The sequence below is a fragment of the Oryzias latipes genome, chromosome 13 (assembly GCF_002234675.1).
Source record: "Oryzias latipes chromosome 13, ASM223467v1".
NCBI lineage: Eukaryota > Metazoa > Chordata > Actinopteri > Beloniformes > Adrianichthyidae > Oryzias > Oryzias latipes.
The window spans coordinates 21,387,849-21,412,868 of NC_019871.2; the positions used below are offsets into that span (position 1 = coordinate 21,387,849).

Below are 25,020 nucleotides of genomic sequence, written 5' to 3' on the forward strand. Positions count from 1 at the left end.
CATGGGAGCTTCATTTTACTTTCAACAACAGTCTGTCAAAGGAAAAGTTATTTTTTTTGGAGAGCAACCAACGTGATTTCTATTTTTAGGCTTTCTTAAAGAAGATGGGTTTTAACAAACACCTACTTACTCTAGCATCCAGACATGAGTGTTACAGTACAAAACAGATTTTTGTGGTTTCAACAGCTTCAAGAAGAAAACAAAGCTCATTACGAAAATAAAGGTTTTTGCATTTGTCTTAAAATTGCTCAGAGAATATTTCAGAATAACTAAAAATCTATGGATACGGTTTTTGGACTTGGTTGTAATTGTAACTGATTTAACACAAACATGCATGTGGAGTCCAAACCACCCACCTCAGTGTACGGATTGTAATGCAAAGGGTTGAGTCCGATAAAAGGTTCAAAAACACGATCTGAGGTGAGAGCTTGCTGTTTCCCTCCTGGCACTAAACACAAAAGTTTTTCATGAACAACGCGCAGAGTCACCACCTGGAAAGAGAAAAGAAAACTGTTTATTTAGGTTTTACGTATTTGAACAACTTTGTTCTAAAGTGTTAAATTTCAGTTGATTTCTAATGTAGTCAATTAAAATGATGTGGTGTGGAAAAAAAAGCCCTAAATCCATATTATTCTGAATGGTGCACACAACAAAATAACCATTCACGGCAAACTATTTGATCCTTGTCTTAAGACATTCAAGATATTTTACCAGGTTCAAAGTTGATTTACATTCTCTTTGCTCTACATCTTTCCCAGCTTTTATCAAATATCAGCAGTTAAGAATGTTTTGTCTCATTAAGAACTAGGATCTAGAAATTATTTTTAAAATAGGTCAAAATCCTTTTGCTCCATACTATTGACAATAGAAAAACTTGATTTAAGACTTAAAAAATCCAATTACGCTGCAATTGTTGGTTTAGTTTTTTAAAATACAGGGTTGTGTCAGGAAGGGCATCAGGTGTAAAAATCTCTGCCAAACCACCTGTGCAACTCTGTGAAAGCTGATTCGCTGCGACGACGGCTGAGGGGATGTGTCAAAAGGTCAACAACAGAATAAATGATACTTTTACTGGTAATCATACTTTTTTTTTGTTCCTGTCTTCCTGTTGTAAAAGCAACATTAAGGCAAGGCCTTTCAACCATCGCAGTGACACAAGAAGCCATCAAGTCTCACCTCATTGAGTCTTTTCAGGAGGCAGTCAAGGCTCTGTGGGCAGTGCTTGCTTCCCTTCCATGGATGAGGAGAGTATTTTTTCCACGCCTGGTGACAGAGGACGTTTTGGTCACTGAGAGACGGGAAATCGTCCGCTCAGGTGACGCTGAACAGCAACAGATTCCAACATTTTGTACCTGTCCGGTCAAAAACTCGCATCCTGTCACCCAATGCTCACAGATGGAGATTGCCATCCTGAGGTTGTCTCTCACTGAAGCAAACGGCTCCTCAAAAACCTTGGAGTCACTCAGTTTCCGCTGAACGTATCTTCCCAGGGCGCCACCTTGTGCAAAAAAACAAGAATTAAAGGTGACATGGCATAAACATTAATGTTGCAGGTAGAGAAGTACAAATTTAAATGCTAAAGAATTCATTTATTCATCTTCCAAATCCACTTTGTCCTTTTCGGGGTCACGGGGCTGCTGGAGCCTATCCCAGCCACTCGTGAACGAAGGCAAGGGACACCCTGGACAGGTCATCAGTCTGTTGCACGGCCACAATCACACACCCATTCACAGTCACACTCACACCTATGGACAATTTAGATTAACCAATTAACCTATGAAGTTTGTTTTTGGACGGTGGGAGGAAGCCGGAGACCCTGGAGAGAACCCACGCATGCACAGGGAGACCATGCAAACTCCACACAGAAAGGTCCCCCATTGGTGTTCTGTTTCAGGTCCCGTAGCCGGGACTTTAACCACTGCACCCCCGTGGATGCAAGAAGTTACTTAAGAAAACCCAAATAACTAGTAATTTTTCTATTTCTTAGAAGTTTGTCATATTTGAAAAACATTTCACTAAATGGCTTTATTATTTTGTTATTACTGCTCTTCAAACGGAGCTTTTCTTTGGAAACAGCCTGAGTTTCAGTTCCACAAACATCTGCATCTCAAACCACAGAAGTACGGCACACTCGACGTCTTTTGCCTAAAAACTCCATCAGCAAACATTTGATTTCAATTCCTGATTGTGCTTCTGGCAGGTTCCCACCAATGACATCCATGAGTCGGACCATGCGAGCTTCTGGGTAAGGCTGGAACTCTGTCTGCCTCCAGACATCGTCCAGAGTTTCTCTACTCTGTTCCACCAGCTCCACAACATCTGACAGAGACAAGGCATCGAGACCCTCATACTCCTGGAGGAACACAGAGTCAGAAATAGAAAGCATTGAGTCATGTTTTATTCTTGTCTGCTTCCTCTTCCTTCATAGCGTTGTGAAATATCAGTTTCTAATTTGGCTTTTTTCTTTCCAATGCACCACAACTTTCCAATGTTAGAGTTTCATACCAAACAATCTTTTAGTGTGAAACGCCTTGATTTGTTCACTGTGGATTTATTGATTAGACAACAACAAATTATAAACTTTTTGATTGTGGTTATAACTCCTACCTTTTGTATGGTTTTGAACTGCTCAGTGAAATATGTGGCTCTTTCTCTCACGCTGTTCTTCTGTGCAGACTCTAAAACTTCCCTCCAGAACTGGAACTCATCAGTGGGGGTCAGAATTCCTGCAGAAGGGGCGATGTTATTTCAGTTAAATCCTGTTTTACAATAGTATTTGAGCTTGTTAGTTTTTATTCCATGGTGCGAAAAAATGTATGCTTTAAAAAAATAACTAGAAATTATTGGTTATTTATAAGAATCAAGATGGTTGTCACAAATTCTTCACTGTAGAAATGTGAAAACCAGCTAAAACATTTGAATGCTTTTATCAGATTTGCAAAATTACCAGTTATAAATAAATAAACTAACATCCATTATTTTAATTAATTTTAGATTGATGATCTCAGTTTCCATAAAAATGAATAAATCTTTCTTATCATTATGCATAATTGTTTTAAAAAGCAAACATTTATGAAAAATATTTACAATTACAGTCTGCATTTTTTAATATGCAACTTTAATGGAAAGTTTCCTCTGAGGCTTCAAAGGCTACTATTTTGTCATGCCCCCTCTATTTTATGGACATACACACACATGTTCACACAGTATATGCCATGGGCAGCTGTGGAGCCTTTTACCATTCACCTCATCGACGCTAGGAAACACCTAAAGAGGAGAACAAAACACTTCAGCTATGTTTATCCACTACTAGCTTGTTACAGTCAGATCAAGGAGCAACAAACTTCAACTGTGCTTAATTCCTTCCAATTATGGTGCATAACTTTCTATTTTTGTTAAAAAAAACTAAAAGATTTGTGTTTTTCTGCATAGATTAGCGTGTTTAAAAATAACATGAAGTCTAGATTTCAAAAGGGCTTTAAATTAGGTTTTTCATGATTTTATTTAAAAGGGACAGATAAGGAGTTCTGTTTGTCTTTAATTCAATTTTCATTTAAATGTCGAAATGTTTTCCTCAAACACAAACTTTGTTGTCACAGCTGAATAATAGTGTTGATAACATCTGAAAATATGAATTTTTGATTTTTCTCACAGCAAATGTGCCGTCACCTGTCCTAACAAGCAGTTCTGGTCATGAAGCTCATTATAAAGGATTCAAACGTCCATGCAGGGAGAGCAACAACATAAAATCATGATAGAAATAATCTGAAGTATTCGTAACACAAAACAAAGTGTCTTTTTCTTAATTTTCTTTTTCGTTTTGGTCTTTTGCAGCATAGAATTTGCTCCATTCCGGTTGATTCTCTGGAACAACGTTTAAATTCTGTTCTACCTTCATTCTGAGCGTTAAACAGATGCTGGGACCTTGGCTCTCTACTAAAGTTATCTTCCTGCTGGGTCTCTAGTCTTCACATTCAGTCACATCAGTGAGTCAGTATGAAAAGAGCTCAATTCAGGTTAAAAACGTAATTTTCTACTGGAAAAATGCTAAAAGAAAATGAAAAGAACTTATTAGAGCTGTTTGTTTTTATATTTTAATTGAATGAAAGTCCATAATTTTTGGGTTTGCAGTGATGGTTTAAATTGATATGTTGGAAATCAATTCAACTTCAAGTTTTATTTGTTGCATCTGTCTGCATACATACATACATACATACATACATACATACATACATACATACATACATACATACATACATACATACATACATACATACATACATACATACATACATACATACATACATACATACATACATACATACATACATACATACATACATACATACATACATACATACATACATACATACATACATACATACATACATACATACATACATACATACATACATACATACATACATACATACATACATACATACATACATACATACATACATACATACATACATACATACATACATACATACATACATACATACATACATACATACATACATACATACATACATACATACATACATACATACATACATACATACATACATACATACATACATACATACATACATACATACATACATACATACATACATACATACATACATACATACATACATACATACATACATACATACATACATACATACATACATACATACATACTACAATATATAGTGAAACATGATGACTCTCCAATAAAGTTCTGTTGAAAAACTGTTTGTCTAGAGTTGTGAAGCTGCAGTAGTTTTAATAAATCTTAATATTTTCACACTTTTACAAAAGAGTTATTGTAACACTGCCAATTGTTGCTTGTTTTTAAATGTGTCTAAAAAATAATTCAACATGTTTATAATGTATATAGATGCAGGCCACTGACTGTTAAATTCACATGTTAATCATGTCCAGGTGATTTTATTTTAAATTACAGCATACTTGATGGACCCCCCCCAGCAAATATACCTGTTAATCCTGATTGGCAGACACTACCAAACGTTATTACTTTCACACAAACGTTCACCGGCCCCCAAGGGCCTCCACGAGCCCCAACAGGCCCAGGGGAGCCTGTATGTAATGAAAAAAACCGACATACCCAGAACCTCTTCCTCCATAAAGCCCTCTTTCACGGACGACTTTGCTCCAGAGCTGCGAACCACTGAGCCCAGGCCCAGCTCCAGTTCACTAAGCAGGCCTGCCAACTTCGGGTCAAACGCTGAACGCCAGCGCTCATCCTTGGGAGAAGAAAAGAGGTTTTAGACAAGCCAAAGAAAAGGGAAAAAACTCAGGCATTTATTTTCTAAAATCTTTTTTTCTATATTCGTTGATTAATCAATTTGATTATTATAACATTTTTTATCCATAAAATTTAGAATGTTTCCAGGAAAAAAGTCTTCTTTATCCCCACATTTATTGGCTAATATGCAAGCAGAAACATAATGTAACACATCTGCAAAATAAAATCAAAAATTAAGGAAGAACACCAAATACCTGAACAAAAGTCAAACTTTAGGGACTTCCCCAGAAATGTGACATCAGCAGTGATGTTAAGATGTTTTAACTGAATTAAAAAATTACCTTTAGCAGCACAGGAGCAAAAACTTGCTTGACAGCTTGATAGAGAGTGTTGATGGGAGACTCCAGCATGGAAGAAATCAGGAGGTTCTGATGAAGGTTCTCCTCTGTGATCACTGTGGGACGCAGCTTGAAGAACACCAGAACATTCTCTCTGCTTTCCCCAAGAGCCTCGATCTTTTCAGAAAAATGTAAAGACAAATCATACTTGACAGGTTTGATCAAAAAAACAAATGATTATTCATCTGTGGTCCTTCTCATCTTCTTCATCTGCTTATAATTGTTAGATGAAAATACTGATAAACTTAGCTCTCTTCTTTTCTAATTGGCTGGGTTTCCCTTTTTTTCTTTTCTTACTGTGTTACCTTATTTGACAGCTGAAGATCATTTCCACGTCGTCTGATAGACAAGACAAATTCATTCTCATCATCCAAAAAGTTGTTCAGCTCTGCTTCATCATTCAGGGTGGATGCAGGCTTTACTGCAAAGAAATTTCCAGTTGTGTTTAGGAGAAACCTCTTGCGAGCATCTTCAGAAGCAAGAGGCATCCTCCAGCTGGAAGAAGGAACAGACACAACAAAAATGATGTTTGGGGGATCACTCAGCCAACAGTAAAACACTTAAATTTTATTTTATTAAGTATACTTGAGTATAATTATAGCACTATTGACCGTGTACATGTAGTGTAGGAAGGTAAAGGCTTAGGCTAGGATAGATACGAAGACTATCGCTGGTAGTAGTAGTAATGCTGCCTATTGTTGTAGCTAACCTAACTGCCCGCACAATTGAAAATGCACAGAAACGCATCGAATCAGGAAGCAATTTAAGTTTAACAAAGATCGCCATGCTAAAATGAGGATTATTGTCATGCTAGGAAAGTTACCAGACCAACAAACGATTAGCTTCCTTAGCTAGTTTAGTCTTCGCTAAGCAAAACTAATAAGGATATAGCAACAATTCAATTTAGCATACACCTAAATAAAAATATACGGAAATATTTGTTTCACACCTTTTCAATCACCAAATGCGGCAGACTCGCAGTTTTACTCAACTTAGACCGTGCGGCAATGCTTTTGCGATTGCGCTATCGAATGCTAACGTTATAACATAGCAACTACGTTAGGTTGGGTCACGTGACACGCGTAGCTGGGATTCTGCTACGGATCCTGCGTAGGTCTGCGTAGTGAAGTCTCCTTTTTTCCCCCTCAACTTTATTGAATACAGTAAAAGTATACAACAAGAGCACAAATGCAGAACACAGAATAACATAGAATGACAAGGACAGACAACCAGGGGGTTTCATAACATAAATACATGAAGAAATTAACAAATACCAATAGTCTTCAGAGCTTTTCTGTTGGCGAAGTGTGATTTTGTTTTACATCTGAGGAAATTATGAAAATATGGTGTTTTACGAAAAAATGTACATCTATGAATATAGAATTCCGCCGGGAAGAATCAATAAATTTATTCTAAAAAGGATCTTATCATGCTTTTTTGAGGACAAAAAAAAAAAAAGCAGGGGATTTTCCCATTGAATTTCTTTTTATACTTCATATCGATCGACCACTGCATCAATCATATCTCACCCCTACTGTAAGAGGTAGGTGGTACATCAGGTTTTTATTTTATTTTAAAATCCTCAACAAACCAAATAACTGTTCCTTTTTTTAAGTTTTATTTGCAATGAGTTGCTGTCTGCCCCATATCTTATAAAGCTGAAGTTATTGTTCCATTAAAAGGTAAATATGCTGGGAATTGTTATGCTTTTTAAATTTTTTTGGAACAAAGTTACAATGAAATAATGTCCAACCCCTCTTTTATGTAGAATGCAGAAATGGCTGTCTTCTTTTCAAAATCCTTTGGTGTGGAAATAGCACTTTTCAGGATCACGTTTTCTCTGCCATCGCTTATTCAATTTAATCGAAATAAGCCTACAGGTTAAATGGTGTGATATGCACTGCGAGTGTAAAATTCTAATCATGGAGGATTTCATCAGTTTATATGAAATTTTGCAGCAATTGGGATGATTCTCTTCCACTGGCCTTGCAAACAATGCAATTACAAACCACTATGGAGTATAAACTGGACATTGGGGAGAAATCTGTAATGATATCAATAATAATAACTGACTACTTCCAACCTGCTCCCAAACTCAAAGGATGTGTAAGGCTTTCTGAATGATCTCTACAGAAACTACAATAGTTTTGATAGTGCAGTCTCTCTTTTTCACAGAAACAGCACTGAGGAATCTCAGTCATCAAGGATGGTTCCACAGCAAAGTTAGTTTAATGTTTCACCGATTATCCAACGTCTTTAACTGAAACAAAAAAGTCCAGATGACCCTTAAACTTTTTCTTTTTTTTTTTTTTTTTGCTGAGTTTTGTTCAGAAGTTTCTATTCATAAAATGTTATTTTGTTGGGGGTGAGGGGACATGCCGTCTTCAGTCTGTTTTAAAAATAAAAAAATTAGGCTGACTTCTCTGTTCTCTTAAAAAAAAAAGAAAAGAAAAGAACCTCAGTAATGCACTCCATGGGACAGTCCCTGATGTGCTGGAGGGGTTTTCCCCTTGACATTTACAAACGCTCATTGAGACCACTATTGTAATATTAGGCTACATAAATACAAGTGGATTGAATTGAAAACCACCTTTGGTTAGGAGGTTGAAAATGCATTTGTATTGTGTTCCCAACTCAACAAAGTACAGTACATCTAAATTCCCCTATTAAAGTTTATAAAATAGTAAAGGATGTATTCTGAGTTGGCTCTGTATGATTTATCTGTCAAACAGGCAAAGACACCTGAATCAGACTATAAAGCAATTTTGCCAATTTGGAAAAATTCTATGATTTTCAATGGTTAAATAGATGATAAAAGGACTTGAGCAGATTTTTTTTAATTTTGTATTTTATTTTATTTCATTTTGTTTTCTTTGCTTGAGTTTAACAATTACATATTTATAATAAAGATATCATCACAATTCTACCAATGCAGTGACAGAAACTGGTGTTAAAGCACGACCAGTCACACCACAGCATTGCATTACATGATCATGTCTATGAAGACTCTCATTCATCCACGTTGATTCCATTGTAGTAGGTTTAGGGGATGTCATCTGGACTTGGTTTTAAAGTCAGAAGACGTTTCACCTCTTATCCAAGTTAATAGCTGAAAGAGATGACCAGTATGCGGAGGAAGTCACTGGCTCCCCAACCCCCAGTTGAGGTCAAAGGACTCTTAACGACCCGAAACCATGTAGGCTAAGTTGACAATACCCTCCAGTTTCAGGTCTGACTCCTCCCCCGTGAGCGCATATATACCAGCTATTCAACCAGCTAATTCAGAATTGACAAAGCCTTTTGGATAAGAGGTGAAACGTCTTCTAACTTTAAAACCAAGTCCAGATGACAGCCCCTAAACCTACTACAATTACATGATCATATTTTATCATTATCACAATGTTCATTGGGAATGTAAACAAGTTTATTTGAACCCAAAAATGTCCTTGAGATAAGAAAAAAACATTACTCAAGATTTTTAAAAATATTTTTAGCAAACCATTTAGATATTAATTTCGATATAGCTTGAATTGGTACAATTTTGTAGTCAAAAACTGTGGCTGCAATGTATTCAATGTATAGGTTTAGCTCAAACTTTAGGAGTGACTAAACGATTTTAGTGAAGTAATTTCAATTCAATTTTATTTATATGTCATGAGTATGGTTCTTTTTGCTTTTTTTTTCTCCTGTTTTCTTCTCTGTCATGACTAGAGTTCTGCTTTCTGTTTTTATTTTGAAAGTTTCCTGCTTGTCTTTGTTTTTGAGTTTTACTTCCCTGGTCCCAATCTCCCCTGATCGTTTTCACCTGTGTGTCTTGTCTCGGCCTTCCTCTGTGCTGGTCCATACTGTCTTCTGCCCTGTTTGCCCATTTACCTGGTTAGCCTACAGTTAGTTTTGTTTGGTGTCCCTGCTCGGCAACGCTTTCTGTTATGAAAATAAACCCCTTGCCATGGAACTGTGTGCCTCAACCATAAAATGACTGCAAGAACCACATTGTTTTTGCAATGATGGAAAAATACTAAAAAAGGTCCAAGCAGCGCTGAAAAGAGAAGAATCCAGGTGCAGGCATCAGGCATTACATATAAGACATAAGATATAAGATATTCCTTTATTAGTCCCACAATGGGGAAATTTCCTTGCTGCGGCAGCAGTACAGGTACAATATACACACATACATTTCCAAAGATTGCACAGGATGACCATATAATCAGTTATTGCACAGGGTAAAAGAACGATGACAGAGCCGATGATGTTGGTTAACGTGGTTCACTGGGAGCAGCTAAGGTTGTACAGTCTAACGGCAGCAGGTAGAAACGACCTGCGGTGTCGCTCCTTAGGATGTCTCAGTCTGACGCTGAAGGAGCTTCACAGTGAGGACACAGACTCATACAGGGGGTGGGCGTCGTTCTCCATCATAGATGATAGCTTAGCTACCATCCTCCTCTCTCCCACCTCCTGCATTGAGTCCAAAGGCTGCCCCAGAACGGAGCTGGCCTTCTTCACAAGCCTCTCCAGCCGCCTCCTGACTGCCGCCGAGATGCTGCTACACCAGCAGACCGCTCCATAAAAAATGGCTGATCCCAACACAGAGTCATAAAAAGTCTTTAGGAGTGATCCCTGCACTCCAAAAGACCTCAATCTCCTCAACAGATAAAGTCTGCTCTGTCCTTTTTTGTACAGTGCTTCTGTATTGTGTGACCAGTCCAGTTTATTGTTGAGGTGAACACCCAAGTGCTTGTACGAATCTACTCTCTCTCCCTTGCTTGGATGTTCACCTGTGCTAATGTAGAGTGTGTATGCCTGCGAAAATCTACCAGCAGCTCTTTGGTTTTCCCTGCATTAATCTGGAGGTAGTTCCGCTGGCACCAGTCCACAAAGTTCTGAATCAGTTCTCTATACTCTCTGTCATTGTCATCCATGATTAGTCCGACAACGGCAGAGTCATCCGAGAACTTCTCCAGGTGTCATATCAAATCATATCATATCATCCGCATAATTGCGTATCATCCGCATAACAGTGAAAGTTAATGCTGTGTTTCCTGAGTATGTTTCCTAAGGGCTGCATGAGCATAAACAGGATGGGTCCTAAAACTGAACCCCGTGGGACTCTGTAGCAAACTTGAGTGCAATGAGAGGACTGTCCATTTACATTAACAAAACTGGTACCTGTCGGATAAATAGAATTTAAACCACCTGGGGGCAGATCCTCTGATCCCTATGTCATGATTACACTCAGACTTTTGTCAGAGTGTAATCAGCAGTTTTGGGTATTCCCCAGTCTTCCAATAAATCAGTTCAGCCCCTTTCAGTCAGAATCTCACATTTACAAAATAAGTTCTGGCTGTGTTTAAACATATCAAGTTCAGCAGCTTCTGAGGAGAATTTAATATATAACATTTAATAACAACTTTTTCTAACCCCATAAAGGATGAAAAGGATGTTTAAACTTCCAACTTCTCCAAGAAGACAAACATATGCATAATATAGTTTTTTTTTTGTTTTGTCCTTTTGCACAGATGCGCACGTTATAAACAATGAAAACAAATCATATCATATACTTTTTATCATGTGACGGAGAACCTTTTACTTTATTGACTGAATCCTGAATTGGGACTATTTAGATATTAGCTATTGAAGGAAATACAGTGTGTTTTAACAGGGTGAGCGGCAACCACTGTCTCAAAACAATCTTTAATAATTCCTAAAATTCTCATGTTATTTTGACGTGAACTATAACATAGATGGAAAAACAGATATTTTGACATCGCCGAGAAAAAAAATGGAAGTATCTTAAATTGTGACATAAGAGTTTTTCTAAAGCTTAGAAAATACGTTGGAATTTTTGTAGGTCTTGATACGACGAACTTGCAATAATTTCTGTGACCGTTTCTGTGACAGAAGTTTTGCTGTTAAAATCCATGTCTAAAGTGTTTAAGCTGCACATGCTTTTTAGACAGATTGCCTTTTTCAGGGTTAAAAAGACACCAAGGAGAAAAAAATGAGACGTAAATGTGAGACAATGCAGTTCAGAAGACAATCATTTCCTAAATCCCAGTTTTCTAGTTAAAAATACCTTTTATTCTTTCTTGAAATGATAGTAAAGATAAGTTCAAGGAACACAAATGCAAAGAACTCCCATGTTGACAGATTTCCCATCATTTAAAATGTAATTTCCCTTAGAGGAAATAAGTATTAGGAAAAGGTCAACAGTAGTGACCTTTAGTCTCACACAGCGTCACAAGTGGTATTTAGTGATAGTTCCTGAAAATAATGATATTTAGTTCCTACTGTATTTAAGTGTTTATAAAATGCATTTATTTGAAAAACAATGTCAAGTTCAAGAGGAATTAAAAATATCAGAGGAATATTTAAATGAAGGGTGCCTGTGGAACCAACTGGGAGAATTTAAAAAGAAAACCAAAAGAAAACATTAAAAAAAGTGTGAGTACATACGACCAGCAGAAAAAATAAGTGAATTGCATAAACAAAACTGAGCACTCCGAGAGACAACAAAGATGATCACAGACCATAACACGCATGGCTTAGCTCACTCTGGAACAAACAGAGCAAGAATGTGGCAAAAGACTCCAGGAAATCCAGAATTCTTGCAGTGATGGGAAGTATTTGATAAGAAACAGGTGTGGTGAAGCAGCCAAGTGCAGTTTACTCACCAGTAGATTGAAAGGAAGGTATGCAAAGGGACAGTATGTGTGTGTGTGTCTGCTTTGTGTGGGTGTGTGTGGGTGTGGAGGGGGGGGGGGGGGGGCAGACAAACAAGTCAATCGAAACAGGTCCAGTTTTGATTGTGGAAGCTTGCTTGCATGGGCATGTTCTCAGACAACAACAAAAATGAGTCTACAGGTTAAAGCAACATTTTTGATAAGTGCATCATGAAAAATGAGGCAAAATAAAAACCAAAATACAGGAAAGTTACTGCCTGCATGCTTTACTAGCATAATTATTTTCACCATTACTCTTTCTTTGCAGGATCGTTCACCTTCTTTTTTGTTGCAAACATCGATAACTAAACAGATCAACGCATGACGTTTGCTTCTGTCAGACAGCAGAAACCCTTTCTCACTGAATGGCTGCCTTCCAAATTATACTTCTCCCTTTCCTTGATATTTATTTTCCCAGTTGTGTTAAAACATTCCAAAACAAACACAAGATAGGAAATAAAAATGCCATTGAGCAGCAGATTTTTTTTTTTTTTTGCAGTGGTCAACATTATAGTGACACATTCCAGAGAAACCCCAACACAGCGTGTGAGCTGACGTTGAGTGACATCAAAATAGGAAGAAGAACTAGTCACATGGATGAACTCATACACCCACACATTTATTCCAAACAACCACATGCTTCTGTGGAAGCCTCACTTAATACGCTCATCTACAAAATGGAAGAAGAAAAAAAAGAAAACATATTTGTGTTACTCTAACTAAAACATGATTGTTCAGAAAGCCTGAAGGTATTAGGTTTTGTAGTTTGGTAAGTGAAAATGATTGAGAAAGAAAATAAGGAAACACTTTCTGGAAGACTCCGCCCCCAAAGTGTATCATTAAGAGGAAGCAAGGCAGGTTCATTCTCTCTCTAGCAAGATAGCAGACAAGGCAGATCATGGTAAGAGCTTCTTTTCTTTTGGTTTTCTCTCACTTTGAGAAGTTTTACCAGAACCAAATGAGTCATGTTTTACAGTAAAGACCATGGCTTCATGTTGATGTCAGACAGAAACCTTGACTTGCCTGTAAACTAGATCAGGATCTAAAGGATTACTGTCAGCTTGCTGTGCAGACCACAGATCTAGGTTTCTCATCAGAGTAGTGGATTCACCGACACCTTTTTACCTTTTTACTACAGAGGTTGTTTATGCTGCATCTGAAATGTAAACAGATCAGTTTAATCTGATCGTTGTGTGAATTAAGTGTCTGAAGCCTTATGTACAGAACCTCTTTTGACCAAGTGACCTAGTTTTGTGTGTTTAGTCATTCAGACAGGAAATAGAAAGAGCTATTTTAATTCTTTCATTTTAAGGTTAACATTTTAGTTTAGTCTTGCAGAATTAAAAATATGAAAGTATTTAAGTTTGTATTGTTTAAAAGTGTCTTTCCCATACTAAACCCTTTTTTTTGGTGCACTAATCTTGATTGACACAGCGTAGTATCACTAATGAAACTCGTGGCGGTTGAACTGATTAACTGGTTTCAGGGTTTATTGTTTATCATGAGGTAACTGGAAAGGGCTCAGCCTGGGGTGATTTTGTCAGTAATTTACGTTACCTCCTGTGGGAGTTCCCTGGCTTATCTCGGATCATTTTGAAAAACAGAAACATGTACATTGGAATGCAAAATGAAATCCTAAAAAAAAAAATCGGGCTTTGCAGATGCAATACTTTTTTTTTCATTTTTAAGATAAATACAACTTTTATTAGGAAAAATCTTAGGAATGTGAGTAAAGATTATTATTATTAATATTATTATAATCATTTGGAATACAGAAAGATGTGCATAAAATAAGTCCATTGTCTCTGGTGGTTTGGTTCTGTGCCGATGACATCTTGCTTGCTTGGGATAAACCATATATATAAACCTCGGAGCCTAGACACTGATGGTGGTTAAAGCCAGAATATGACCAAACATAGTTTAACGTGGAGAACAGGGAGGAGGGCGAGATAACCAACCGTGACTTTAAAGGCAAAAATATGACAATAATTAGATGAGAAGTTATTCATCTCCCGGTTTAGAGTGATGGTCTAATTGATAGGGGCGTAGCACCCAGCAACAGAGGTTGTTTATGTTGCTGTTGAAATGTAAACAGATCAGTTGAATCTGGTAGTTGTGTGAGGAAGTGAGGAAGAGCTTCCTTATTGTAATTGTGCAACACAGTTTCAGTCCAATGAAGTAGAATGCAAATTTTATGCAAACAAAAACAACTTTTTTACACCGTAGAGTAAGGTTATGAAATACATACTCGTTTCACTGAGTTGTATTGTGGGTTGAATTGTGCCAGTTTCACTAAGCGAGGAAACGTGTTGCTTTTTTTCTTATGCCAGTCCACTGACTGAAGCTTTTTGGTGTGGGGCTCTTTTTTTCCCTCCTTAGTTTGAGTCCACTTACTCCTAAAAAATAGAGGGTACCCTTTAAATACATGAATGAGTGTTCAGAGAGACCTCGTAAATATTGTTTTCATTCCTAAAACAAGTTTCTTAACCCTCAATAGTCTCTAAACTCAGCGGGGTGTTTCCCAATCATATCAGTTGTTTACAATGACGTAGGATGACACCCATTAGTATAGTTTTTATTCAAAATGCAACGTAAATAAATGATTATAAAAAAAAAATTGTTTTGAAATGTTTGGGTTAAAACAAACATAAGACAACTTTGAGTGGAGCTTCTCCTGTTTCATTAAACTTTTTTTTTTTTGCCATGTCTTTGCTCTGTTTGTGGATTTATAGATTTTCATTTTCTACATGTTTGATCTTTTGTTATAAAACATTAAAACTTTGAGCATTTTTTTTAGATTATTGCTGTAAAAAAATGGTTACAGTTGCAACTCGATTTGAGTATTTTGGACAGCTTAAGGTTCATTTTGGAATTATTATGTCATGTAATTAAAACTACATCTGTAAAAAAAAGAAACTGGGGTTGCACTAAAAAGATGCTACAAAAACACTTTCAAAGATAAATTCCTAGAGCTAGTTGTAAAGTAGCAAAAATGCTCCCTGCATTGTTAAATGCTGAGAACGTTTCCTTTAGTCGTGAGCGGATGCTTCAGTGTCAAATCCATCTAAGTCTGCTGCTTTGGTCCCTAAATCTCCCCCTTTTGCAGCAGCTTCAAAAATCAGTGGCAAAACGGCCTGTGGAGTAAAACCTGAAGACCTTCATCCTTTAGCATTAGTCTGCTCCAAGCAGTTCATCAGTACTGCTACAGACATTTGGATAAAACGTGTCAAGAAAGAAGATTCTAAGTCCAGATGCCAGGACTCAACTTCAAGACAGCCGATAAATCAATCTGATATAGAGCTCTGTAACTTATTAGGATCATTAAAATATAAAATATTACCAAACAGATGTTTTAGTGGAATATAAAAAATACTCAAAATTCACTGAGCAAGCAGAAACCTCAACTATTAATCAGTTTTAATCTCATGATAATTTTATAGAGAATTCACTAAGTTCTGATGAAAACTGCATACATTACACTTTATAAGTGAGAGGAAAGATGCAAAAACACACAATAATCTTTGCTTTTTGGCTTAAAAATATTCTATTCACTAAGACATGTTTTTTCAAAAAAAGATTATTTTGCTATTAAGGGATATTTTTCTTGCAAAGCAGAAAATAAGACAACTTTTCTTGAAACTTGAAACTTTCTTGGACACATTTTCTAATTCCTCTCAGCTTTGGCTTGCAGTTTTTACAGGGGCCCTCCTTCCCTGCATCCATGAACCTCCTCTTTAGTTTTCCTCTAGACTAACTCCATCCTCATCCTCCTTTTCCCAACAACATCACTGTCCCTTCTCTCAGTGTTTCCAAACCATCTCCATCTGCTTTCCTGCATTAATCAGAATTTCCTCTCCATGGTCTCATACATGACATTTGGGATGCTTGTTCTGCTTTTCTGTGCTGAAATCAGAATATTTAGTATCTATGAAACGAAACAGGTTTCTGTTTTTTTTTTACCTCGTGGGAATTCCCTTTTGATACTGTTTTTACTGAGAAAACTTTGGGCGTGTCTCGTACCGTCTGACAACGCAAAAGCAGCATGAGGTCATCTACTACTTCATTATTTCAGCAATACAATGTGACAACTTTCCCTTATGGGCCGCTGATAAATCATTACCTTAGGGGGTTTGACATAACTCACAAAGACCTATTGTGTAAAAAGAGAAACTGACTTTTATTTTGACTTCCTTTAGACTCATCTTGTCATTTCATTAGTTAAAACAATCTGGTTGGTTATTGGGAATTTCCAGAGAATTAGGTGAGGGTATGGAGAAAGGCATACAAAAGGGCCTTTCACAGCAGAAAAGGCAGAAATAGTGCTTGTACAAAACTAACTTTCGGTTTGGCTTCCGACAAACATCAACAGAAAAGTAAAAGCAGCTCTTCACAGACACATTTCCACATTCCTCTCAGCTTTGGCTCACACTTTAAAACTGAGAGTGTTCAGGGGTTTCCCTTCAACTTTCTGTTTAATCAAACATGGGCATCCTTTTTTTGGGATGACTAACATTACAAAACTAACAATTCCCTGAAAATTTTCCTCTTAAATTTTTAATTTGATATATTTCTTGTTCAAAGTAAACATAAAAACTGACTAGAACATGTGGAAAGATTCATAAGTCAGATGGAAGGCTATAGATGCAGCGAGGTTTGCTCTGTTGTTTTGCTGTTTTTTCCGGTGTCTTCACTATGCCAATGAGGGATTTAAAAAAAACACCACACTGTATTATTTACCTGAATATTTAGAAGTTTTCTTAATAACACTGGCCAAGATCATTTTTTGTCATCAAATGCTTTTTATGGATGTGTTTAAGTCCCACTTCGATCATGTTTGGATCTATTTTCAAGAGTTTGTAATGGTCTTTCAATTGTGATTATGCATTTTTTAGCCAAAATCAAACAACCTGTGGAGGACTACTACTAGAAAATAGTTTTTTTGCAGAACGGCAGTAGTTACCGGTAATTATAAATTCACCTCTGAGTTGTGGACTGTTGGTGCTGGCAATCCCGCCCACCTTCCTCTCCCCATTGCTGAGAGCTCTTTGTTTTCTTGCTCTCCCATTAGCTCACAGCGCTTTATTTGAATAAAGAAATACTCAAAAATACAATTTTGAGCTTTACTGTATTTATAACTATCCTCCATTATCAGAAAAAATACAACCTGAGCATGTTAAAAACACTATAATCACAATTTTCATTGGACTGGGTCTTCTTTACAGAATTGTCTTTACAGTATAAAACACATTTGTCTTCCTTATAGTGTTTCCCTCTGACAGCATAGTTAATACAGACAGTATTCATCCTTTCCGAGTTGGTAACTCTTCTGTTTTTTCAACAGGCATCAAGTTACAACATGCCATCCCTTCGGTAAGTACTTTTCATTAAATTATATCATGCTCTGTTATAATATTATATGTAATTCTGTATCATCCTGTGGCACTAAAAGTGTTCAAACATAACAGCAGAGTGGAACAGGACTTAAACTCCTCTGATCCTCCTTGTATTTATCTAGAAATTCAGATGGAAATAGCAGTGAAACCAAAACAGTCATATAAAAATAAAAATGTAATATTACAAAATTCCATTTCACTTTCCTTCTTTCAACTTTTTATACTGTTTGACTTTCTGTTAGTCATCAGCTAGAGATTGAGAAAGAACAGGAAAAGTCCTGTCACTGTCGGGCCAGAGTTCACAGCAACGTGGATTTCACAACACACACAACAAAAGACAGCAAGATGAAATATGCTGCAATTTTTAAGGAAAAAATGTAAACGCTGGAGAAATTCTTTATATTTGATACATGAGTTCATTCATTGTTGCATTCTGGCTGTCCCGATATAGGTTTTCTCGAGAAAGAAAAAATGATATCTGTGACCGTATTTTTATAACTATTTGTGTTCTTCTAAAGAAAGTTGTTGTTTTTTTCTTTGTTCTTCTGTCTTCTTAGAAGTCTGAGGACTCTGGAGTGTTCTCTGCTGCTTTTGACAATATTGACTGCCAAAGCCAGCGGTAAGTAGCATTGAAAAAAGGAGTTTGTCCCCTCTGATGAGTTATTTGTCTGATCAGCCGCTCGTGGAGTTAGAGTTGGGAGATTATCTCTGTGCAGAGCCATGCTTGCTTGCACAAGAATGAAATGTTGACACAGAGCGTTTTTTTTCCACAGCTGCTTTATGTCTGCGATTAAACAGCCTGCTGTGATTTTGTAAAGATGTGTGAAGATTTGGAACCTCTTGGTTTGATTAGTAATTTAGTTAATTTTCTTGATTTCTGTTCTGTAATTATTTATTATTTGTTTTGTTTGTGGGTTGGTATCAGGGGCAAGTGGCATCTATTATGTTTAGTGGCTCCCTGCTTTTTTAAAATTGTGTTACGATCACACCAGATCTGAGTTTTCAAAAGTCATTGCTGCTTTTTTTTTTTTTTTTTTTTTTTTTTTTTTGCTGCTTTAAAAAAAAAAGTCTTAAAACTCATTTTTTGTAATCTGGTATTTGACACAGCATGAGACTCTGCAATGCTGGTGTGTTTTATTCTGTTACCATGTTTTGTTTGTTCAATCATCCTTTTTAATAGTTGTTTTATTGTGAGATTTACTGTGAAACGTCCTGTTTACTGTGCTCATGATAAAGCACCATAGAAACAAACCGGTTAGTTGGTTTATTGCGGTGAGAGTGCAAATCACATCAACAGACTACTCAACGTAAAAAAAAAATAATAATAATAACATTACAAGAAGAATTTAAAAAGCAAAATAAAAAAAATGGAAAAACAACATTACAGTTTAGAAATTAAAGTTCCAGGAAGCAAAGTGTAATTAAAAAACAAAACAAAAAAACACTCTAAAAAAGCTTTTTTTTTTTTATTCATAATGAAATATTAAAAACTGAAACAAAGTGGAAAAAGCTAAGTATTATGGGACGTCACAGATTTAACAGGAAGTTATTTGACATGAATTATTTGGCCTTTTTTATTTAATCTTCTGACCACAGCTACAGCAAAATCAGTGATTGATCAATCTACTCTTTACCACAGAACATCTATCTGCTTCCTCTCTTTTACAAAACCCAAATGTCATCATCCAACCAGTGATGTCCAATAATATCTACATTTTTCTGGAAATTACTTTTGCTTTTTTCCAATTTTTTGTTTTTCCGTCTATGTTTTTTTGATTTCTAAAATGCAGTGTTTTTTTTATTGTTTTGCTTTTTTAGTTGTCATTGTGATCTTTAATCTGTGTTTGCATAGACTGATTTGTTATAGTGAATAGCACTAAAGGTATTTAAATGTATGTACTTTTTGTTAGGCAGTCAGGGCTCAGAGTTTCCATCCTCATCTTAGTTTTAAAGGTTTCATATTGTTTAGTTTGAGCTTGTTTAAGTTATTTTGTCATATTTATTCATGAATGTTTAAACATTTCTGCCAGCAGAGCATTTTCCTTTAAGCACCAGCAATTCACAACGAGATGGACTTTGTGTTTTCATGTACTGTTATGAGGATTTCTTTAAAATCAGAAAGTTATTGATTAGAATAAAACAAAACCATTTATAAGCGTTTCAGAAATAAATGACATATTCACTGCAGAAAAACAGCCCTCTAAGAAATGAGTCAAAAGTTTTTGAAAATTTGAAAAATTTGCAAAAAGAAATTTAAGAAAAATAAAACTTGTCACTGATGCATATTTTCTGAAACAACAGTCATTTTACTTTCTGTAGATTCAGTTTTTTGCTGTGTAGAGGCAGAATACCCAGAAGTCAATCTACTGTGATATCTTTTAAAGCTTAAAAAAGAAATCATCCATCAGTCTTTCTCAGCCTCAAGTCTAGTAGCACTCCTTGATGTAGTTTTGTAATTAAATATTTTTATCATTGTTTTTTATTTACAAACTCATTTTTGTTTCCCAGGTATTCAAGAGATTTCAGAGCCGGTCAATGGGAGTGCGACTTTCAAATGCCCTGTTAATGAGAATAGGGAAATAGAATTTGTCTATTTACAAAAGGACAACCTTTTTGTCAACGGACATCACTCTGAAAACAGTATAGCAGGAAAATGGAACAACACAAAAATGGATAAGAACTTCACATTTTACATGTATAACCTGGAGCGCTCTCTAAGTGGACATTACAAGTGTTTCATCATGTATAAGAAAGCTGAGAATCCTGAAACGCGTGAGTACAACCTCACGGTCACAGGTATGCCTCTACCGAACAGAAACATTTGTCAGGTCTGTTTGACTGTTGCAGCCTTCATTGTTGGGTATCTTTTCTTTGTTAGTCCCCTACAGCAAGCCATCATTCACAAAGGAGTGCAACAACAGGAATGACATCAGAAGTTGCCAGGTGACATGTATGGCACAGGATGGCTACCCGAGTCAAAAGATCTGGATCGTTTTAGTCCAGAGTGGGAACGACACCAACGGAATGGTTACGAGTCGCAATGACTCAGTGTTCAACCTCACCACGAAGCTGTTCAGCAGCACTGTCACCGCAGAGTTCAACTGTTCCAACACCGAGGTGGAGTTCGTCTGCTCGGTGGGGGGCGTTGTCTCAGAAACCATCTCAATCTGTGAGTAAAAAAAAACAAAAAACAAAAAAAAAGAACACATAAGACCTGTGTTTTGCTTTCAGTCAAGTTTTAGGAACTATGTTACAGAAATCTTTGTGGCTTTTTTTTCTGGAATCGGTTAGGGATTTTTTTGCATGAACTGTACTCGCAGAAGACAGGGTAAAGGTCATACACAACTCCTTCTGAATGCGGTTTTTGGCATGCACTGTATATTTACACACGTATCTGTCTACATATGTCTACATATACAGTATGGGCACTGGATCTTGTGTCAGTAATAATAATTATTTTTTGTGTCAGAAACAAAAATGATTCCAACTGTGTTTGAGTAAATCCCACCTTAATAGAAGAAGTTTAGCATAAAATCTATGTGCTTATTTTCTTAAACGGTAACTTCAACTCTCAAATGTAAATGTAAAAGTCATTTTAAATCCAGTGATTTTTTATAAACACTTTTTATCCACAATCCTTTTATAATCAAGACATGGGCAAAATATGGTTAAACCATTTGTTAATTATTTATTTAGTCATAAAAAGCTGCTCAAAACTAGAAAACTTAAAATGTTTAATGCCTCCAATCATGATGAAAGGAGGTACTGTAATAAAATTCAAGGTCTTGCAGCTTTTGATAACATTTAGACACAGAAATGTTACTGGTATGAAACAAAAACAAAAAATAGAAAATAACATCCCCTTTTTTTTTCTAAAGGATGAGTTTCAGTGGATGGAATAATCAGACTTAAACCTTAGTCCCAACTGTCCCTGCAGGTGGATACAGGCAGTCCATGGGCAAAAACTGGGCAAACCTATATAGGGCACACAGGTGACCTGCACGAAACATCAAAGTCGTAGACCGCTCGGTAAACTCGTATAGAGAAAATGTTCATGCCCCTGTTAACATATTCATATTGTTTTGCTCTCAGTTGTAATAATAAGTCATAAGTGATGAGTGATGCGTTGTGATTTTTGCCAATGAGTGGCTCTGTTATTGATCACGTGACCTGTAAGAGGAAGCAGTTGAGAAAATAAAGTTGTGTGAAAAGTTGGAGTTCAACTAACGTGGAAAAGTCTCTTTATTTTTCTCCCGTCTTGAGTCAGATACTGGGTACACACGCCAGGACCAAGGCGTTAAAACAACTCTGCTAACAGCCCCTTTTGCCCCTTTGGGCATACTGCCGGGGACAGGTTGGACAGGTTGTAGCAAACACTTATGCAGGGGTAAGTAAGGGTGAAATAGGTGAGACATCCTCAATCTGACAGCCAGAATGAGGAATTCACGCATGGACAGCAAGGGGGAAGTACCATACTCACACCTTACTAACAGAGTGTGGCGTGAGGACCACATACGACAGCATCACTCGTACGTCATAAGTCTATGTAACTTACAATATTCTTACAAATATTTCACAATACCATACACGTGACAATAGTATGTTCCATTTTCATGAGGTAGTCGGACGAGCCTCAAGGCCAGGGAACTGCATGACACACCTGCGTTCCCTTTAAGATGCAGCCACTACCCTGAATAGGCTAGGACAACTAAAACCCTGGCAGTATGTGACTAAGACCTTACTGACTGCATGCAAATGTTGCATGCACAGTGTGCATATAATTTGTAAGTACACAAATATCACTGCACTTCTGAGCTCCTTGAAAGACCCAAACGACTGACTGACACGTCTTAGTTACTTCACAATTACTTACCCTTATGTGTTGTGTTCACTATAACCTGTTACTCACAGCATGGCCGTAGAAAAACGTGCACGAACATTTCTCTCTACGGGCCTACTGAGCAGTCTAGAACCTTGATATTAAATGCTGGCCACCTGCGTGCTCCAAACAGGTTTGCTCATTTTTCACCCACAGACGACCATTATCCACCAGTAAGTTGTGACTAAGGCATTAAGATGTGGCCGCTCCTCTCTACGACCCTCCAAGGGGCCGGACACCCCAAAAATCCAGAGCACCTGTAGGGGGTTCATGTGACTAAGGCTTTAGCAATTAACACTGACTTTTTAGCAATATGCTTAAGGTTTGTTTTATATTTTTTCTGTTAAGGTTCACCACCATCTAATCCAGCCACCATCATAACTGCTTGCACTGTACCACTGGCTTTGTTGTTGATAGTTGCTGGTTGCTTCATCTACAAAAAATGTCGTAAAAGTAAGGAGAGCAACCTTACACATCTGCACTGTAGATCACAGTACAGCAATGTGAAACAAATTCAAAGCAGCTCCTGTGTTGACTTTTAGATGCAGAAAATAACAACAGGCCAGCAAGGAATGCCACGTAAGTGACCATTTTCTAAACATCACTTTAAACTGAGAAGATATAACACAGATTATGTGGATAGTAATGTTTTTTTCTCCCTTTTGTTTGATTTTTTTTTTATATCCAGGGAGGTTGAAATCCTCAATCAAGAAGTAGAATCCACAGAGGAATTCCGAGTCTGAGCCCTTTTCGTTAATCTGGGATTTCAGTTTGACATTCATGACTGGCTGGATTGGGTCCAAGGATGGATTGGAGAGAGCGAGCTTCCGGTGTCGCAGCCACGCTTGACTTCAAGGGATTTGAGGAAGTCACTGCTATTTACTGGTGAAGCGAAGTGCGTCACTGAACTGAGAGCCACAGACTTCTCCTAAAGCAGGACATTTCCAGTGGTGTACACTGGAAAACTGTACGAAGCGGTGACCTATAACTGTACTGTGAACAAAAGATCATGGATGTACTACAGTAACCTCCATGGGGAGAAGTGAAACAGATTTCACCTGGTTAGCGGGAGAACTTGATTTTTTGTGTCTTTTTGCACTTTACCCATGTTTTAATGGTAGCTATTGCTCACGTATTAACTTTATATTTATATATTTTTTTCATCTGGATGTGTGTGTGTGTATGGTGACAAATTCAAATATCTTTAGTCAGACAAAAAATATACAAACTAACGTTAAGCACTCCTGAACAATATTAGAAGGTCACCATGTTTTAAAGGATTTCTATGTCATTCTCATGACTAATGCATTTTACATGGTTAATTGAAACAAAAAATACTTGAATAACTATGTTTGGGCAACAAAATGTCTGGCAGAACAACAGAAAAGCTTTTTTTTTTGAGTACACACACAGCATAGAGATGATAAAGCTATGGTTGGGAAGTAAAAAGCTTTAAAAAGTGTTGTGTAAATAAAGAGAAATGAAAGTGGACCTAATTTGCACATGAATAAGTTCTCTATAGTTATTACTGAAGATTCCAGTATTCTCATGTGAGGTGTACTATTGACGTACAAGAACTTTATATTCTTTTTTTTGTCATGTTCACAGTCAAACTGTCAGTGTACTTTGTGCTGTCGCCTCACAAAAAGTTTGACTGTCCTTTGTGGAGTTTAGATGCGCTCTGTGCCTTTTATGCTAATTTAATGCTGACTGTGCAAGTCTGTGTTTTTTTTTTTAGCAAAAAGAAAGGATGCAATGAAGTACAGTAAACCCTTGTTTTTCGCGGGGGTTACGTTCCAAAAAGAACCCGTGATAGGCAAAATCCGTGAAGTAGAAACTAAGAAACCTCAATTTTTTTATTTTTTTTTACAATTATTATACAATTAAATACTCTATTATACATTGAAAAGAAAGAACAAACCATTTTACAGGCTCGAGCATTTGTTTCATAAATAAAGGTACTTTAGAAATGTTTTTTTTCAACAAATAACTTCTGTACTGTACTGTCAAATAATAATTTTAATCGTCGATGTGAACAAAGGCTTCAAATCGTGGAGATTAGCCCCGCCCACCGGGACCCGAGTAATTGGATTAAACGGGAGAAAATTTAAAATGATTATGAAAAAAATACAAAGTACAGTCGGACAAATAGCGACTCAGGTGTATTTCACTGCTCTTCAGACTGAGCTGCTGCATCCTGACACCGCTCTGCAGTGTTTTCTTCTTTTGTAGCCCGCGGTTCAGCTGTGTTTGGTCGGGAGAAGAACATAGTGATAGGCAGTTGTTGTCGCTCTTTTTTCCATGGGTTTTAGAGAAACTCGAAATTGCAAGATGATTTGCACGTACGTAATGTTAATTTGGCAAGCTGTTTTAC

General features: G+C 36.9%; 2 protein-coding genes across 3 annotated transcripts in view; one reads left to right on the plus strand and one right to left on the minus strand.

The window, feature by feature from the left end:
* The window catches only part of dync2h1 (dynein cytoplasmic 2 heavy chain 1), a gene marked incomplete in the record, with an annotated part of 109,720 nt that extends 103,020 nt beyond the window's left edge, over positions 1-6,700 (minus strand). The window contains 9 exon segments of the mRNA XM_023961587.1: positions 357-491; positions 1,177-1,263; positions 1,353-1,498; positions 2,209-2,353; positions 2,608-2,726; positions 5,117-5,255; positions 5,599-5,772; positions 5,961-6,150; positions 6,605-6,700. Of these exon segments, the coding sequence (XP_023817355.1) occupies positions 357-491; positions 1,177-1,263; positions 1,353-1,498; positions 2,209-2,353; positions 2,608-2,726; positions 5,117-5,255; positions 5,599-5,772; positions 5,961-6,143 (1,128 nt within the window).
* Positions 6,701-12,857: 6,157 nt separating this feature from the next.
* On the plus strand, positions 12,858-24,137 carry LOC101164241. Of its 2 annotated transcripts, XM_004075804.4 has the most exons (8): positions 12,858-13,275; positions 17,716-17,744; positions 18,325-18,386; positions 20,276-20,563; positions 20,646-20,936; positions 22,995-23,099; positions 23,189-23,225; positions 23,335-24,137. In XM_004075804.4, the coding sequence occupies exons 1-8, from the start codon at positions 13,273-13,275 to the stop codon at positions 23,387-23,389; spliced, it is 870 nt and encodes a 289-aa protein (XP_004075852.2). In that variant the 5' UTR covers positions 12,858-13,272; the 3' UTR covers positions 23,390-24,137. The 2 variants fall into 2 exon arrangements, with proteins under 2 accessions (XP_004075852.2, XP_023817567.1); XM_023961799.1 differs by lacking the exon at positions 12,858-13,275 and having other exon boundaries at positions 17,584-17,744.
* Positions 24,138-25,020: the final 883 nt, after the last annotated feature.